Genomic DNA, 19,876 nt, shown 5'->3' on the forward strand with positions numbered 1-19,876 from the left:
AACAATTGTGGTCAGTGTTGTTCTGCTTGTAGCGGTACGTTGCGGTCGACGTGTGCTGGGCACTGGGTCATTTTGTCTGGATTGTGATTACGATTGGTTCCTGTTTTTTAAAAAGTACTTTGTGTTCAATTGGAGAAGGTTTAGGTTGATGCCGTGGCGATGAATGCAGAAATTATTTTCAAAACGGTTATTACTTCTTGTTATTGTTGAGGTTACTACATCTTGTTGTTGTTGAGATAATACATATTGCGGAAAGAAGCAAATATACATTGAATGAGGCAAACGCAACAGTTGCCAAATGCAATCATCACAACAGCGTAATCTATGTGATGCTCGTATAGCGCACGCATGATAGAAGCTCAGTGAACCTTCTGAGGGCAAACATGTTTGTAGTCTGAACAATTGATTAATTACCCTTAAGCGTTCTGGCGTGTGTGTGTGTGTGTGTGTGTGTGTGTGTGTGTGTGTGTGTGTGTGTGTGTGTGTGTGTGTGTGTGTGTGTGTGTGTGTGTGTGAGAGAGAGTGGGCAGAAGACATGGGGTGTTGGGTGGGCGGGGTTTTGGCCGGAGGAACAGGAAGTAACTGTTTATTTTTCTCATTTCCTCTCTGAGGCTCCATCGATGAACGCTGCTCCATATAGCGCCTTTGCATTCTCACGCATATGCACCCTCTCACACGTCGACCAGAGCTTGACGCCATTTATCTATATCATCTAAATGTAAATATTGGGCCTAGTTCGCACGCATCGCTCGCATTCTATCTTTCTTTAGACGATGTTAAATATAATTGATTTCAGTAGTAGTGATGTTGCCGTGCAGAAAGTTCAGACTGAAAATATCGTGACATTCTTGTCGGCTTGTTCTAAAAAGAGAGAAAAACAAAAAGTGGTGCAACACATGTAATGCAGGGAACCTTTTTGAAAGGACAGTGTGTGTGTGTGTGTGTCAAGTAGCCTCTCGTCGATGACTGCCAACTGAGTCCTACTGTCCCCTTGTGTACAGTAGCCACTGCTTTAGCTTTGGATCATATGGGAATGGGAACAAAGCACGCCTCTGTGAGCTAGCTGACCTCTCTATCTCCTCTCTCCCCTTTCCCCTTCTCTCTCTCTCTCTCCACAACCACAACTCTGGTCTCCATTGGGCCATTGTTTTGGCTTGGATTAATCTCAGAGCAAAGTGAAATGCACAGTTAGTTGCAGTCTCTCCCCCCCCCCCCCTCCTCCTTCCTTCTTAATCTTGGCCCTATTTTTCCATGGGAATCCCACGGCCATATATGGTCGTCCTCGGTAGCAGGAGGTGTGTGTGTGTGTGTGTGTGTGTGTGTGTGTGTGTGTGTGTGTGGGGGGCTCGTGGGTTGGAGGACCCCAGCTGGCTGCCCCGAAGCGCCTCAACCATCCCACCCCCCCACCCAACACCACCTTCCCGACCTCTCTAGAAGAACAGGAGCGCTTTGGACTTTCACACACAGACAGACACACACACACCAAGATTGAGCGTCTTGGGTTTCTTTAAACTGTTGCCTGTCTCTCCCCTCTCTCGCTTAATGCTTCCTCCTTTCTTCAACGGACACGACCACAAGCTCTCTCTCTCTCGCTCTCTGTGTCGCCCCAGCCCATACAGGCGGTAAGAAGGAATTCCTTTTGTGGAAGTGGCTCAGGGCCTGTGGGCTGATGACGTCATCGGGAGGGAGGGAAAGGGGGCGGGGCTAGAGTCCCCCCTTCTCCTCCCCCCCCTCCCCCCTTCAGAGGCTTGGAGCGTTGCTTATCTGAGAGTTTCTCTGCTGGTATGCTAGTCCTGTACCCCACTAGCTGCCGCTAGGGCTTGCAGTCTGGCTAGCCGGCTGCAGAGAGAGACGGACGGAGGGACGGGTAGGAGTCTGCAGGGCCAGGGGGGTGAGGGAAGGGGGAAGAGGGAGAAATAGAACGAGCATGCACACGAGAAAAATGTGTATTTAATTCGGTGCATGCTTCTATCTAAAGCGTTTTACAATACAGTGAGTACATACATTCTTGGCTTGGGAGAGGAGAGAGGAAGACAAAGAGTGATGATAAAGGAAAAGAGGGGTGAGGGATAGGAGAGAGGGGGAGATCTAGTAGGGGGGCAAGAGAGAGAGATTGAGAGACGAAGGGGTTAGGCCAGCACTGCAATCCAGTATAAGCCATACTGTTGCTTTATAAGGGCTGAGCGAAGTCTTTTCCTAGTAAGAAAACAAAAGTCTGCAATATTACCCCCACTCGCTCTCTCTCTCTCTGATCTTGGAGTCCCCCATCCATTGTGATCCAGCAGGCTGCAGGACCTCAGGCAGGCCTGCAGGACTATTATTCACACGCCGTACATGTAATTGGGAGGCAGCCCTGCCCGGCGATGAGTGTTCTTCCTCCCCTCTCGCAGAAACGAGCCTTACTGCCAAGGCCTCGCTGAGACGGACCAGGGCGTTCTGTGGAAAGAACACAACACTCATCGTGATATACGCCTGGCGATTGTCTCCTTAACGAGGAAACAATGGCCGCCCTCCCTGCGCGACGATGGGAGGCCTCGTGTTTTTAATCCATCAAACGCGTCTGTGGGAAGGTTTGATCGTATCTTGAAGGGAGGGGCTTGCTTGAGCCGAGCCGCAAGCCCTGGGGGCTGGGGGGGTCGGCGGGCAGGGGGGTGTCTAGTGGTTAGGGGGTTTGACCGTTTGTTGGAGGTTCGGGGATACCTTTTGATCCCAATGTATGCAGTCTACCTGTAGGCAGTAAGAGGGTGAAGGTAAGTTTCAAACTGGAGGAACAAACTGAAGACTGTTTTCAGTTTGTCAGCAGTGAGTGCTTTAGCTATCCCGAGGGCCAGCATTCATTGTTTTCTGTTCACTCCCTATCAAATAAATTAACCATATAAATCAAAGCTTTAGTTGGTCTCGATTCATCTACCTGTAAGCTTGCTCTTGGAGCACCTTAACCTAACCATTACAACTCCTGGGTTAACCAATGTAATGCGATGCTCTTGTGGCTGCCATTGGAAAAATAAATAAACGGCAGTTGGGTTTGGGCCTATCCCAACTGCCGTTTTCAATCGCACTTCGACGGCGTAACCGTAGCCTCACCGCTAGGCTAGGAGCTGGCTGTTATCTCGAGCAGTCAAAGGAATAGCGAAGCCAGTGGAGCCGATCTGTTGGCCTATCTTGGCCTGGTGTCCACGGGGGCCCAAAGGAAGTGAAGCAGGGGAGGGGTCCCTGAGTGTCTCTCTCTACTTGATGTGGAGTACTGCTAAATTAAGCTTGGATGACCACACACACACACACACACACTGTGTAGTAGCTTTGTGCTTTCAACAGGAAGGCTGATTTTCAAAGGCCAGGAACTTAAGTTCTGTGAACTTTTCCAAAAGGGGATGTACAGTATCACCCGTCGCTCCTACGGTATTATTGTTTCGCTCTTCTACCAGTCGTAAAACGTTGATGCCGGCTATGTAAAGCGATCCGTGCCCCCCCCCCCCCCCCCCCCCCCCCCCCCTCCACACACAACTTCAGAATTGCCCCAAAGTCTTCCACTGCTTTCCCCCAAAGCCATTTAGATTGATTGATTGGCAGTCCTGTTGTTACGGCTGGCTAAAAATAGCTCAAAATATGTTGCCTGTTTTTTTTTTAAAAAACTTCTGTGTGTGGGTGTTTGTGTGTCACAAAAGGGCAAACCAAAGTACCTCCTCCTCTCTAATGATTGACACCAGCATCATCTGTCAGTTTCCACGGAAGGAACCTTTTTGCTCCATCGTACCGTGACTCAGGTTAAGAGCATCCTGGTCATCACACCTCACCATTTCTCTATTATAATATTTGTTTTGTTTTTTCCAAGTCAAGGTTGGAAATACCTACCTCGAGATTCCCACCTGGTTGGTCTTGGGTCTCCAAACAGCCCCGGCTGGCGGTCCAGCCTTCAGAGCTAGTGCGATCTAAAATGAATCCTCCACTTATTTATTTACATTTCTTACACCGCCCTGACCCAGTGCGATCCCAGCTCCTCCGTCTTTTTATGTATACATACCTACGGCAAAGGGGGTTCTGTTACCAGGGCAACGGACACGGTCCATCCCACCCTCCTGCCCCCCCCTTCATGAGCATGTATTTGTGTACGTTTTATTCATGCCACTGAGAAGGCCTCCACCTATCCCCCTCCCTCTGTGTGCTGGCAGGGGCAGCGAGAGTTAGTGATCCTCGGTGTTATCCTAAGGCTCGCCGTGCGGGCGGGTGGTGGTGGTGTCTGTGTCCGCGATGGACGCCGTCTTCTGCCCTGCCCGAGTGCCCGTAATAAGTTCCATACTCGTCCCGGGCCGGCCCAGCAGGGGTTCATTGAGTTAATCCATGAGATGGTTATTGTAATCTTCTCCATGCGGAGCACGCGCGCAGTCGAGTGGGAATGTCCACGCCGTCGGTAGATCCACAATCCACGCCGGTGACGCTCGCTGCCTCATTCTTCATCTCGCACGCCCGACGTTGCCGTGGAAACACAACAGCAGTATAGGTCCGTAAAGGACACTCGACTGATCAAGGTCCTGGGTTTCCCGATGGCGTAGTGATTATTGTTTGTGACTGCCGTGAAAAATCGTCAGGTTGTGTGGCTAACCCCAACCTCAGTTGGTTTGGCCTTGGGCAAGATGTCCTTAAACCCCTACCTTCTCATCCTAATGACAGCTGAGTTCAAAATGGGTTATTTTGGATTAAAGGGTGCCTTGAGTGACTCCTCCCAGGTAGGATGACAGGAGAATGTATGTGCCTTAAAAACCGCCGTTCGTGCTAACGATTGATGCTCCAGACCTGTAAATCCTAAACCATATTTTTTTTCGCCCCAGGCGCTGATGTGGAATCCAATATCTGAAATATTTGCGTTTGTTTGTGCTGCCCTCTGATTGGCTCCTCGGGACCCTGAACACACCTCCCACCCTTTTTTATTAGCTCTGATCGCCTTGCCCCCCCCTCCAGTGAAGTATGGATGGCGTTCATCTGACTGTGTAAACATTCCAGAGATGTGTGATTGAGTGGACGACTTCTGAGAAGTTGAAAGCTACATGGTAGGAGCATTTCTGTGTCTTGAAATGTGGTCCGTCACGTCCTAAGACTGGATTTTTAACAACCCACAAAAGCGCCTCTTTGTTTTCATAATGCGGTTTTGCAAAGCTGTTTGCGTGGGATTCCATTTTAAAACGGGAAATTATGTTTGGCCGTTTTATTTTTATGTTTTCATTGTGTGCTCATGTTTTTATGGTGGTCAATATGTAGAGCAGCTGCTCGGGAAATTCCGAAATCCGTCGGATACCGTGCTCACTTGCTCGTAATCGTAATAAACGACTCGGATAAAACCGCATCGGATCCCACTTTACGACAACCTGCTGTCAGTTGAGCATGTAGGAGGAGGAGGGGATTATATACGACGAAGATGAGGATGATCTAGCATAGCTTAAAGCTAGGGTCAGCCATTTGGAGGAACCAGCCAGAGTAGGTTAGACTTTGCAAGTATCCAGCTGAGAAACCCAACATATCCCTTCAGACCTCCAAAGCCACTCCCCAAAGCACGTGACTAGCTCGCTAGCTTTACCTATAGCTCCGCCTGGCCTTGTGGAAGACTCGTGAGCAATTAGTGTGCAGGGCACAGAGTGTGCAGGGCAGAGTATGTTCAGGTAGGTAGGCAGACAGACGGGTTGGACGTCAAATATTTTCATAGGGGTTGAATTAAATGATTGGACGTGCTTATTAAATGTCTGCGACAGCCACAGACTGATTTCTTTTTCTTTTTTTTAAAGATTTTGTCATGGCGTTTGATTTATTGATTGTCGTCAGGATGGGAAGAGAATTTCCCAAAATATTACAAAATAATGCTTCTAAAAGGAAGGGCCAATGTGGAAAGAGGAGCGGCTGCCGGTACGCAATGTACATTAGACCGCATTGATGAATCAAGTCGGACGTCCGCTTATCATTGATCAGGTTAGCCTTCAGTCCTGATGGCCACTTCCCAGAAGCCTACCTTTCCCATTTGAGATTGGCTTTTTTGTAATTGGTTTATTTTTAGAAATCGTACCGTGGGCTTTGTCTACATAGAAATGGTTAGCAGGCAACATTACATACGAACGCCACATTCATTAAACGTCAGCGCCCGTCTGTGTGCGCACACTGCGAGGTCGGCACATTGCAGCCGCACTATTCCTGGCAGGATGGTGTAATGTAGTGTAGTGGGCGAGGATGCTCTACTTCAAGCTTATGTCTGCCGGGGCGTGTCGCGTCCCTGATGTCCGTAGCTTTACCTGTAGGTATCCTAGAGCAAGATGCCCTGATCCCCTACCTGAATGACCAGTATCAGAACTCAGTCAGTGACTTTGTGATGAAACGGAAAACCAAGATTGAATCCAAACGGGGAACCTTGTCTTCGTAGTTTAATGTTGTGTTGTTGAATCCGAGTTCCATGACGTTATAATTACTGTTGTTCCATTCATTGTTGTTGTTTCCGTGTTGCACGGTTTCCTGGAAAGCTTGACGATATTTAAAAGGTTGTTCTGTCAGGCTATTTAGATCTGTGTCTGTCAGTCAGTCAAGGCATCCACTCTTCTCCCTCTCCACCGCCAGCCCCACTGGCCAAACAGGTTTGAATGACAGTGTGTCTGTCTGCAGCACCGTGAGTCACGACATGTTTATTTGTTTGTTTCACTTTGTTTGAGTCCCCGGCCCTGAGCACTGTCCGTCCACCCTCCGGGCGGGGGGGGGAGGGGGGGCTGGTGATGGTGTGAGGGAGCAGTCTGCCCCACAATGCAGCCCATTATAATCACCCTTTATTAGCCCGGGCCGGAGACCCACCCACTCACCCTCCCACTCGCTCTGTAGAGCCCTACTTCAACCACTGTGACCATAGCGACACAATGTCATTTTAACCCGTAGGTCAGTATTCAGCGTTAACTTCAGGTCACAAAGGACGTGCCGTCCTCCTTCCAAACACACCATATGTGGTGCTTCACCGCTTCACAGCTTGGAAAAGAAGCCCAATAGCACTGAGTCGATTTCGACCAATGGTCCTTGACCATCGACTGTTCACTTCCCTCCACACGCATCCATAGAACAAAATGCTTGTTCTTACCATGTAACTATCAACACCAGGATTATAACTTTCAGTCATTTTGCATCCACCACGGCAGTCTATCACATTTTAGTTGGTCGTACATTTCATTTTATGATCCTAACACGTTGCGTTTTATGATTGGAGCTTACGTTGGACTCATGTTCATATTGTACCTTGATTGGTGTCTTTTGCGTAACACACACACGCGCACACGCACACACGAGGGAGATAAGCTTGCAGAGGCCCGTGCAGGCAGCCAAACCTCCCTGGCCTTGTACGGCAGTAGAAACGGACCAAATTTGGACAAGGATTCCAGCGAGATAGCGGTGTGCCCCGTACGCGAGGCCCCGGCGTGTGCATGCGCTTCTATTTTCCCTCGTCAACGCCGGCGTTGTCATAGCAACCCCCCAGGAGACGGTGGGGAGTCTCTGCAGGCGGCTGTGTTCAAAAGGGGAGGTGGGGCAGCACGTCAGAAAGGGGAGCATAGACAATGTTACGGTTGATCTTATCTGAGACACTTACTACAATGTTGTCCTGTCTCCGTATCTCTCCGTTTATTTACATAGCCGCAAATGTTCCTCTGGTGTTTGGCTGGACCTCAGAAGAGCCCTTTTTTAGTTTTGTGGAACTCCGGCTTTTGTTAAAGTCTTTCCAGAGCCCAAAAGGAGTGTTTCATCGTCATACCAGTGGGTCACACTCCCTAAACATCCCCACGTCCGCGTATACTAAGCTTGTTGCAGTCAGAATCGAAGGCTGACCCGGTCCTTTGATCAAGCCTTGACATCTTTTTGTGTTTGCTTTTTTTCCCCTCTCATTTTCTCCGGCCTCAGGCCATGGCTCCTTTTTTAATTGCCCGTCACCTCATTATCTGGCTGCTCGCCTGCTCTCAGAAGACTTCTTCAGCCCAGGGGCACCTTGGCTGGCACGCCCTCACCTCAAACCCTCCTAACCCTGCCTCTGCTAGCTACAGCTAGCTGCACCCACTCAGCACTGACTCGTGTCCCTCAAGCTGCTATGCCTCGGATGGCCCTCACTCATTAGCTTATCACACGCTACCACAACTACGCTCTTTTGCTCACCTCCAAGCTTCACGTGTAGATCAGCATCGCTTCTGTACCTATCCCGTTTCGTTTCGGGCCTTTTTAATAGCTTTCACTTGACGTCTGCTTGCTGTGTAACACCCCCACCCCTCATGCTAGTTAGTGTAGCATCATTATCTGCCCGACCACCAAACAAGTAGCCTCACGTCTCGATAAGCCTCCTATTCACGTTGTATCGTACGCGTTATGTTGTGGGACAAGGCATTGTGAGAAGCCGCTTTCGGGCGGGGGATTGCGTCGCGTTAAAGGGGCGGGACAAAGGTTGAACTTCTGTTAACTTTATGCATATGAGTTGAGTATGCGTTTGGCCATGCGATTGGATAGTAGACATTCGTAGCACTTCCATCCACATAGTGATAAACTCCCACAAGCAGACGCTAGAGAGGGTGCGTTGGTCAATCATGGGACCACGTGTTTGGTGTTTACGAGTTGGGGAATCCATACTATCAATATATTTATTTCCGGTGATTTAGTCGCGTTTGTTTGTGCCATTGTTTTCTTTGTAGTATGTTAAAGATGTGGTTGATCACAAGGGCTGTTTGTGTACCTCGAGGCAAAATGTGACACTTCCTTTTGGGTTCTCAGACCCTGGTGTTAATGGTATGGGCTGTTCTGTGTTGACCTTTCTTAGTCGCGTATTACTAGAGCTCAGAGACTCGTGTTTTGTGCAGAGGGGAGGAGCAATGCACGTTAAAGATAATGTAAATCCTAATGGTTTTATCAACTGAGACCCAGGCCCCATCGCCAGTGGTGATGTAATGCTGCAAACGCAAACACATGTTGAATCTCTTTCCTCCAGTCTGACATGCATACAATAAAAACGTGTACATCATTATCACCGGAGCCAGCGAGTGCCTAACCGTTTTTAATTGCTCCCGTAAGGCCTAGCGTTCGGTCTGTCTGAGTCATTAACAACCTGATGTTTTAACGTGAGGGTCTTGAGGTGGGGGGTGATGTATTGAGATATATTTTGGGAGATAAACAGAGAGGCTCTCGCGCTAGCTTTCTGGTCGATACTTGGTCGGTATTCCAAACGCCCCCGCTATTTGTGGAGTTCTGCGGCATGCCAACATTTCCAAACGCATGTGGGGATCGCACGCAAACACTCGCACACCAACACACACCCACGCTAACACGCGCCAGAGGAAGGGCAGGTGGCGTGTGTTATGCGTTGAGTCGCAGAAGGAAACGAGGCTGTGCGTGTTTGTTGTAATTTGTCTGCCATATTTGCATACTTGTATTGACTGTCTATCCCTGTTTTAGTAGTCGCTGTATGCTTAAAGATTCTGTTATCCGTTTTCATCAAATGTGTTATTTCATTTTCGTAAGACGCAGCACGTGTTGCATGTGCTCGGTCACACGTTTGTTTGTATCTTAAACTTGTCCCTTTGGAAGATAACACTATCTATTAATAGCAGCGCATCACAGTATTGGTAGCATATTGAAATAAGACCAGTGTACAGTAATGCATATTTAATCAGTTATATTTCAAAACGTATACATTTAGGCCATTTAGAAGCCGCTTCATCCAAAGCGAATCACAATAATTAGTTTTTCAGAACAGCAATACCGTAAGGATGTTCATAGAAACAAGTGCATATACTTAAATTACCATGTTCCCATTCCAGTATACAACGCAGATGGCTAGGATAAGATGCTACACAATGTGAAGTACTATTTTTAAGTGCGAGGACATACGACGCACAATAAGTGCGTACATTAAGTGCCAGGACGTACAAACATATAATTAGTACGTAAGAGGGGTGTTTTTCGCAGGAGAAGGGGCGGTAGGGGGGTAAGGAGGGAGGCTATGCAGAGCCAAGGTGAACCCCAAAGAAGTGAGTGTTGTTCAGAGTCTGGGTTGCTCTTCCCCGGTCTCACCCCTTCTCCTCTGCCCTGTGTGTCTAGGCATGCATCGACGACAACGTGGACATGGTGACCTTCCTGGTGGAGCACAACGCCAGCATCAACCAGCCCGACAACGAGGGCTGGATCCCCCTCCACGCCGCCGCCTCTTGCGGATACATGGACATAGCAGAGTGAGTGGTCCCCCCACCCCCCACCCCCCCCCCCCCCCCCCCCACCCCCCCCCCCCCCCCCCCCACCCGCACCTCAGTTACCGTGACAACGAAGCCGCACGTTTCGATTCTGATTGCTGTTTTTATTTTATTACAAATCCACTATCGGTCAACCTCTCATGGGTCACAGCATTGTTTTTTGGCGTGTCTAATTATTTAGACCCAAACTTTTTCACATGATGTACCGGTGAACAAAGAGCAGTGCAAATACGAAATTGAACGTTTTGATTAAAGAAAAAAGACTCGACTCAAACATTGCTCATCTAAAACGCAACAACTCCTCCCCTGTGGTCAAACACTTGGCGGACCAGGAGTGTCTTGCGTGGCCGTGGGCCAGCTGACGTGAGAGGCCCATTAGTGACCTCTGTCTAACCCATGCTGGCTGCTGGACGGCTGGCTTCCCCCCTGACAACATCTCGTGATGGGCCACCGTGGAGCTAACTTGATTTAGACTGTTTTGGGACCTTTTTTACCTCAAAGGACATCGTCCCCGATGGAGCCAGTTGAAGGTTGAATTATAAACCGGCGGTTAAGCGGTTGTTTGTGCCACTGCCAACTGTCTAGGTTTTGTGCTGTCCCTAGCAGAAATAAAAGTCCTTGAAAATCATGATTGCATGTAGGCTATTCCTCTTGAGCCTTTTTTATCATGTTATGATCTACGGAATTGTCAATTTATGTGTGGCGAAAACGGGTTGTTATCTGTGTCCACTAGTCTAACCATAACCAAATAGACCCACCACATTGTTAGTGGCTGTGACCACTCTTTGTGTAAGCACGATGCCATCAAATATGTTCTGGCCAGCAGGCCTATCTCATAGCTGCAGCTAAATTCCAGTTTAAGTTCGAATTTCAATGTTCTCTTTCCCCGGTTCTTTCAAAAGGGACGGGGTTCATTGCAGCCAGAGCACACAGGTTGTTACAGGGAGGGTAGTTGTAATAGTTAGCTGTCATCAAACGCTGCTGTGAGTTGGAACCTGCTTTAATCTAACTTCGATGGCATTATGGGGATGTTCAGTGTAGGAGGACATTGAACGCTCTTATAGATTTCTACCTCCGCCCTATTCCTTGTCATTGATTACTACCGCCCTCTCAAACTACTACTACTACTACCACCCTAGTGGAATGGCTGCAATGTCCGCCTCGATTTCTCAGTCTTCTTCGGAACGCTGTCAGCCAAGGGCCAACGTCGAGGACAAGACTATTTTTGTTTTTCGCACAATGACTCAAAAGGTCAGTGTGCTCACGATGGATGAGCTAATGGGGGCGGTCATGACAGTCCAGCCATCTGAGGGTGGGTGACTGCACTCTTCCACTGGTGTGTCCAAGCCCCCCCCCCCCCCCCCCCCCCAAAATCACTCACCGCCAGGCAGAAGGATACGCCACACTAACCAGGCCCTTCCTTTGTTTACGGTGTACCACTTGATCATTAGGCAGATGTTTTTCATCCGATGCGACTGCCATCATCACAGAGCTAGCTAGCTTCCCCTCGGTTGCCTCCAGGTTAGGCTGCAGGCACCAGGGGCTGGAACACGGTGCCCTAATCAGCTGGGAGTCCAAGCGAAGCCTGCGCCCCAGATTTGGTTTCGAGCTCTGCATCCACGATTAGAATTGAACTCCCACCACGGTGGTACTCCACCAGACCACGAGCCCACTGGATCCAGTGAAATAACCCGAGAATCGCCCTGGCGGAGGGTCTAATCAGGACGATGCAAAGCAGGGGAGCGTGGCCGCGGTCCGCCAGCCGATAACATGGAAGGGAAGTCCTCGGCGTACTTCTCATTTGAAGTGGTTTCCTGGCCTAATGAGAAGGGCCTGAACTCCTCTCTTTCTTTAGCTATGTCTCTCTCCCCCCCTCACTCTCCCTCTCCTTCCGTCACTGTCTCTTGCTCTCTATCACTCTCTCTCTGTATCTCTCTCGCTCTCTATCACTCTCTCTCTCCCTCTCTCTATCACTCTCTGTCTCTTCCTCTCTGTCTCTCCCTCTCTATCACTCTCTCTGTCTCTTCCTTTTTGTCTCTCCCTTTCTATCACTCTCTCTCCCTCTCAATCACTCTCTCTGTCTCTTCCTCGCTGTCTCTTCCTCTCTATCACTCTCTCTGTCTCACCCTTGCTCTCTATCACGCTGTCTCTCTCTCTTGCTCTCTGACTCCCTCTCTTGCTCTCTATCACTCTCCCTCTCTGTCTCTGTCTGATTTTAATTGAAAGCAGGGAACAGCTAAATGCTGTGTGGCTTTTAAAGGCCTCTGATTCCATGAAAGGGCTGGGCGGCCAACTCTGAGTTTGGCCAGTGTGGCGATGATGTCAGATGTAGTTGTAATTGTTGTTGCTGTTTTCGCTGCATCCATGTTTCTTTCAAACAGCAGCGATCACACTCCTGTCCCCTAGGTGCTGTATTCTGTACATCACACAGCCTGGGTGTTTAGCGTAGCTCTAAGTGTAGGAATGTGATTCTGCACCCTGCTGCCGTGTCATGCCAAACTGCTGCTAGTCGAACAGTTGACCCCCTTTGCAAGCTTAATATGAGAGTTGTATCCTATGTGACGTATAATTGCTTTAAGTGTTAGCCTGCCTGCAATGACTTAAGGCTTACGTCCAGACAAAAAAGCTCAGCTGTTATTATTAACCGATTCTCTGACCCTTCTCTTGGAGGTATTTTGCGAACATTGTTTGCTTGGTAAAATGTAGTTGTGTGTGTTGTGTGGTACTTTTTCAAATTGTATGTCTTTTATAAGACATTCTCGAATTATGGCTTTACATTTGTCGGTTATGCATTTTACAATTCACATCATGAGGATTTAACGGTTGAAGCTATTGTAATAGCCAGGGCCACTTTCTGTATAGTACTAATGTGGGTCATGTTTTGCTGCCCTATTGTAAACAAATTAACAGACTTTCACTTTCTTCAGGGTTTCATAATCATTATCAGTAACACCAGCATAGACTTAACATATCTCTTAAAGAGAGCTACTAATATTAAGACTCCACTTAGCCCTAATTATACAGTGAAGGCACTCGTTTTTTTAAGGTTTTCTGTCTGATTCTTGTGAGCCATGCCTCCCAGACCCAGCTGGCCCACATTTTATTAATAGCTGCGGCAGAAATAACCTGCAGTAGGACATGGCACGGTTCAGACCTTTTTATTGATTTAAAAAAAAACTACAAAAACGACACTCTCCAAAAGAGATGATGCCAATAACAAGACACTCCTCTAAAATGATATATTCTACACTTCTGGCTAGTGTAGAATAAACAACATTAATTTTCTTGAAGTCATGTAAATATATATGAACATGTATAGTGATTTATACGTGTTTATGTGTCTCTCTCAGGTATTTGATAAGTAAGGGGGCCGATGTGGGCGTGGTGAACAGCGAGGGGGAGACGCCCCTTGACATCGCCGAAGAAGAAGCAATGGAGGAACTCCTGCAGAATGAGATCAACCGCCAAGGTAAAGGAGCACACTGATGGGACATGCACTCATTCACTCACGCACTCTTTGGTGCGTCAATCAATTGCTGTCTGATATACCCACTCACTCTTTCACCGACATACCTAAAGCTCTGAGACCAGCAACCGAATGTGTCTTGGGAAACGTAAAATGTTACCACAGTTAGACAACGTCTTTCAAATTTAATAATGACATGTATTCTTTCTAAAAGCCTAAACCAGTGACCCTTAGTTGTGTACCTCAACTCGTCATTGCTTGATGCAACGATGAGGTACTGTGGTCAAATCCTGTCATTTTTTAATTTTTTGTGGACAGACCTTTATGGTACATTCTAGAAAAAAACCGACAAAGTTGTTAGAACTGCCTTTTGATGAGGTCATGGTTGGAAACTCGTCCCCTGGGGCGATGTTGACTCGGCCTTGCCAATCGTAGGCCTATTAAACCTGGCGTACAGGCCTATAAAACCTACCGTCGCCATCCAGGTGGCACCTTTAACCTGCTTGGGGTGATGGCATCACTGCTCACAGGCAGGGTAAATGTGGTCGCTCTCTGTCGGAGTAGTTGTATTCCATGCATCCACAGGCCATTAAATGAGCAATCGGGGGGACATCAAGGTATCATTTGGAGCACAGAGGGTTGCTACAAACCCAGCTTGTGCTAGTCTTGTTTGTCTTGGCATTGTGTAGCACCTTATCCTAGCTGACTTGGTTGTACACGGGTAATGGGTTAACCTAGCGATTGTGTTTCGCAGTTGGTTCTATGAATGTCCTTACTGTACCGACAACGAGATATTGGTGTTTCTCTTTCTTCTGACAAATGTACTTATTGTCGCTTTGGATAAAAGTGTCCGCCAAACGGCCGAAATTTAATTGTTTGATTGTTTTCAAGTGAATCGTGGTGAAGGCGAACATGATCCTCTTGTGTTTGGGATCGGGAACTAAAAAACGCGCTCTTTTCTGCCGGGGTCTATTTTTGGCCTCGCTGTTAAGAGGCCGATGAGAGCCACGTCACTCTCCGTATGAGCGGCCGTGTTCAGACAAGAGTCCCTAGCCCCGGGATGCGCTGCCTGCCTCCTTCTCCGTAGTGGCTTGCCCATCTTCTCCCTCGGAATACTACAAAGAATTTTTCGATTCCGATATGGATAAGAATCTGCGGTTGTAGTTGTTGATGACACATCAAATTCAGTTCAAGTGCTTAAACGATTGGTCAATTAACAATTTGTTAGACTGTTTAGTTTTGAGATAATCGGTCCACCACGTTAGTCACTTGGCCCTGATTTCGACTCATTTGAACACAAATATTTATCAAACGGTGAATCAACAACATATTTGTTATTCGTGGCCCTAATCGTTGCCGACTTGAAAGCATCTTGCGTGTCTGTTTTGGCTATCGTCGTAAAGTATGTTGTCTGCTGGGGTTGACCCTTAGCTGAGGTGATGTCTGGCCACTGGGCCAGTAGGCTGATGGTAACATGAACCCCGGTCTGCATATGCAAGCGCTTATGGCAGCACTTCTAGCGCTGTCGCCTCAGCTCTGTCTGCATGACTTATCACTCCTCCTTTACACTCAATTCCCGGGAGGGTGTAGACGGTTAACCTATTCCCTCCTCGACGTTGTCCCTGCTTACCACGTTGTCCTTGCGTACGCTGTTATGGTCCTCAAAAAGGATTTACAGGGGGGATTTACACTCCCACTGACTGCCACTCCCAATATCAAAGAACACAAATGGATGCACTTCTGGGTTTTACATCACACATGGTCGCCACAGAGCCTGTGGGCCTTTGTAGCCTTTCCAGGAATTTTCAGTTTATTTTTGCTTGTTTTTCCTCATTGCTTATAAATCGGCTGTGTCGCAGATTATTCCAGGCAACCATAAACAACAAAAGCACAGAGGGAGAAGCCATCTTGTGAGGCACAGAGGAGGTGTGTGTGTCACCCCTCAGCCCCCCCAGAGCCATCGACCGTCCTGTCTTAACGAGGGTGACATCAGCTTTCGCATTGGCGGGCAAACGCTGCCACGATAATCACCCGAAGGTGCGGCCCTGCCCGTGTCACTCCCTCGTAGAGCTCGAATGCCCCGATGGCAAACGCAAGCTCTAACACCGATGCTCTTGCACATGCAAATCATGACATCATTCCGTGAAATCAAACGTTATGTCGGAGCGAGCCGTGTCGCTGCAAGTCGGGCGAGACGCTGATGACTATGCAAAGAAGCACACCGTGGAGCGGCTATGGCGTTAGCCTCATGTGTTGGGCGGACCGTCCACTGTATCTCAGCCCTCGCAGCGGAGAGAGGAGGGAGGCAGGCAGGGGTGTTATGTAACCGCCCGTTGTGTAAGGAGGTTGTTTCGTCTGTGATGTGGTTTTCCCTCCTCCCTCGCTTGCCCGGTCATGAGGATAAATTGTTAACCAGAAGCAAACAGCTACTCTGCCGATGCATCCTGCTCGAGGCAGGCATCTCTCTGCTGTTGGATTCTGGCCTGCTGCAGGAAATCGGCAGGTCGTGTAAATTGCCCGGCCCGACGTTGAAACCGACTGAGTGTATTTGATGTTGACTTGTTGTTGACTATCTAAGAAAACTGGATGTCTATCTTTGTTGTTTTGCAACGGTTATGAAACTAAGGCAGTTCCGTTTATCGACTTATGTAATCTACAGGCTGCTAATGTTTTTTATGCAGCTTGTCATAAAGAGGCATCCGTGAGCGACGCAAAGACATTGAACTATTTCCAACACTTTCCAACACAACTTTCATGGACAGTGGTCCATTAATATTCATACTATCATACTATTATGCAAGTAATCCCTAATAATATAAAATACTGTGTATATATAATATAAAAATTATATAGCATAACTTTATACCCTTAGCATGTTATTTTCTCATTATGATACCATTATTGATGATAAATGATCACAATTGTATCATTATAGTCCTCTTTATTTGATATATTTCCATGTATTCCTCCTATTCCGCGTGCTTTACCATTGGACGTGCCTCACAACCCCAATCCTTCGCACCCCATCACCCCATCCCCTCCGCCCCGGTGCGACTGAGGGGTTGAACCTCTTGTCAGTCAGAACCGGTTCGCTCGCCTCACACTCGCACACGCCACCTGTTCCCAGCTTGCCGTTGGGCCCCGCGGGCGACCTGCAGGCAAACTCGAACATGGAGCCACGGCGTGCGTGCGTGTGCGTGCGTGCGTGCGTGTGTGTGTGTGTGTGTGTGTGTGTGTGTGTGTGTCACCGCAGGGGGGGGGGGAGAGATGAGCGAGTCAGTGATGTTTCTCCGAGGAGTAAATCAAGTGGGGGAGAAAAAAAAGCCTTGAGCCAGGTTTCAGCGCGGTTGTGTTGCGGTCGTTACGTAAGCTTCGTCTGATGACTCGCTGTGTGCTCATCGATTCCCCTTTTGCGTGGCGCTAAGGCCAGGTGTCTGGAAGACTGGGAACACCCACGGCCCCTTGCAGGATGCAACCCGAAGCGTCAACACCGCGCAGAGCCCTCCTTCTAGTCTTTGGTCCCAGAGATGGACGGCCGAATCCAGCCCGATGCAGGGTCCTGGTTGCAAACCCCAATATCTGCAGACTACCTAGGCATCCTTGAGCAAGATCACCTGACCCCTACCTGCTCCTTAAGGACATGTTTTAAAATCCAACTTCACTGTGGGTAAAAGCATCTTGCTGAAGCCACTCATTTACCCCCTCTAGTGGTCGGACCCGGCACCACTCCTTCTGCCGTCACTGCTCTGCCCCCATCGGTGTACAATGGGGACTTTGTGGCCGGTGGATCGGATTTAGTTTTACACAGACTATAATAGATGTCATTATGACTGTCTGCCAGCCCGCAGCGTAGCTAGGCTGGCCCGGCCTGCCCCCCCCCCCCCCCGAGGTTATGTAATATTCCCGATCGTGTTTCTCCTGTTGAAAGATGACCCCCCGACGGAGAGTATGACTGGATCTCTGGCGGGGTCACCGATGTGGAATGGCCGGTTGGGCTCTCGCACACTAACGCAGCGCTCGCACACTAACCCAGCACTCGCTCCCTTCTGTTGTGATGTAGGGAGCAATGGTAAGGAGAGTAGGTTGAAGGGTTTATGTATAAGGTCTGTCGAGAGAATGGGGGTGTAATAATGCAGAGTTGACGGTTTTACGGTGTACAGTAACTATTTGTTGAGTGACTACTGCTAATACTTGATATACTTGCTTAAGCCTTACCATCAGAATTTATCTAGAAACTGATTATTTTTGTACTTTTCTGATTGCTGTGGCTTTATCAGAAAATATTGATGCAATGCCTTTCTATGAATAATGCTGATACGATGCCTATCTTGATGTGAGGTAATCCCCGCCAAAAAAGCGAATCCTCAGACACCCCTCCCCTTACGCCTCCTGCGTTTCTTCAGGTCCTTAGGTTCTGTCTTACTTGGAAATGATGACTGGTCTTATCGGAAGAAAGATTGTAGCTCTGCGTCGTCTTTCTTTGATGGATTACGTATGCCTGTGTAATCCCCACACACACATGCACGCATGCATATTTTTAACATGAATAGTGGTGTTAATCTAGGCTAACTGATAAGCCACGATGATGGCCTCTAAATCTTACTCTGGGTACAGCTGTGCACACAAATATGAGCAATATTGACTGATATAAGGTATGACTAAATCATTTGTGTGTTATCATTTGGGATTCGCTCTGACAGGAACGGCGTGTTTGCCTAAGAGTACAGGTATCGGAATTGAACCCGGCATTAGCAACAGAGTTGTGCTTACCTGGTTGTCAAATAGGGGGGTTGCGTCGCTAAGCATACGTTAGCCACTGTGTTGCTAACCTAACGTTAGCCACTGTTTTGCTAACCATAACGTTAGTCACTGCGTCACTAACCTGACTTTGGCAAACATGTCGTTTCCCATAACATTAGCCAATGCGTCGCTAACCTAACATTTGCTACCGTATAACTATGCTAACGTTAGCCACCGCGTTGCTAAGCTAACGTTGACCACTGAATCTCTCCCCCACAATCTCCAGGTGTGGACATCGAGGCGGCCAGGAAGGAGGAGGAGCGCATCATGCTGCGGGACGCCAGGCAGTGGCTCAACAGCGGCCAGATCCAAGATGTCCGCCACACCAAGTCCGGAGGGACGGCGCTCCACGTCGCCGCCGCCAAGGGCTACGTAGAAGTTTTAAAGTGAGCGTCTGACATTTTGTACTCTAACTAAAACAAACAAACAAAAGTCTTTCTGTTTTTATTTTGTGATCTTTTTTTGCTACGGTCATTTGCAGAGTAAGGTTTAGTAGAGGGGAGACTAACAGTTGTAACATCAAGGGCATCCTACTCAGGGATTCTTACCGGTAGATTGCATACATTGGGGATCGAACCCAGTACCCTTTGGCTTGGGGTAAAACGCCCTTAGCCACTAAACTACCACCCACAATTTTGTAGTTGTTTAGTTGGTTTTATAACGCAGGGCTTTTCCTTAATGCATAGTTTTTTCATCTATATCAGCAGTTTGAACACTACATTTACATTCCCATGGTTAGGGGTTCAATTCCCACTGAAGAAGGCCCTGTTCAACGAATGTGTATCTATGTACTTGCATACAGATATATAGAGCTATCTATGTACATCTATACAGATATAGATCTATGTACATGTATCTATGTACAATTACATGTACACAGTGTGTCGTAAGCTCTTTGGTTACAAGCATCCAGTGATTGGCGTGTATATATACTGTACCTACTTTGTCAGTGTGCAGTTGATGCACACACACACAAGTGTATGTCACCGCGCTCCATTGAACCCAGCACTGTCAGGCTCACTGAAACCTCCAGCTAACTCAGCAGAGCACCTTTGTCTGCCTGCCTGCTGTGTCTGGCTGGGCTCTGGGCCAAACGCCGCCCGGTCTCCCCGTAGCCAGCACTGCCATTGCCGTGTGGAGCACAGCATCTCCCCCCCCCCCCCCCCCCCCCCAATCCTGCGGCCTCTCTCTGAGCATTGACTTGCCGTTCACAAGAACGGACAGGGACGCGTTTCATGTGAAGTCGACAGCGGATGACGCATTTCGACAGAAACCCGACTGAAAACAAATCGGAGCGCAAATAATGACACTGGTTCTGACCTAAGCCACATCTAAAGGGAGGGACGGGACAGGAGAAGGAATTGTGTAATTCTAG

At 48.3% G+C, this 19,876-nt stretch overlaps 1 protein-coding gene across 5 annotated transcripts in view; it reads left to right on the plus strand.

Moving 5' to 3' along the window:
• Positions 1-19,876, plus strand: part of ppp1r12a (protein phosphatase 1, regulatory subunit 12A) — a 52,700-nt gene that overhangs the window by 10,121 nt on the left and 22,703 nt on the right. For all 5 annotated transcript variants that reach the window (XM_030341724.1, XM_030341722.1, XM_030341720.1 and 2 more), the window contains exons 2-4: positions 10,087-10,217; positions 13,586-13,704; positions 18,728-18,887. In XM_030341724.1, the coding sequence (XP_030197584.1) occupies positions 10,087-10,217; positions 13,586-13,704; positions 18,728-18,887 (410 nt within the window). The remainder of the gene's footprint in view (positions 1-10,086; positions 10,218-13,585; positions 13,705-18,727; positions 18,888-19,876) is intronic.

The sequence above is a fragment of the Gadus morhua genome, chromosome 19, assembly GCF_902167405.1.
Source record: "Gadus morhua chromosome 19, gadMor3.0, whole genome shotgun sequence".
NCBI classification, from domain to species: Eukaryota; Metazoa; Chordata; class Actinopteri; order Gadiformes; family Gadidae; genus Gadus; species Gadus morhua.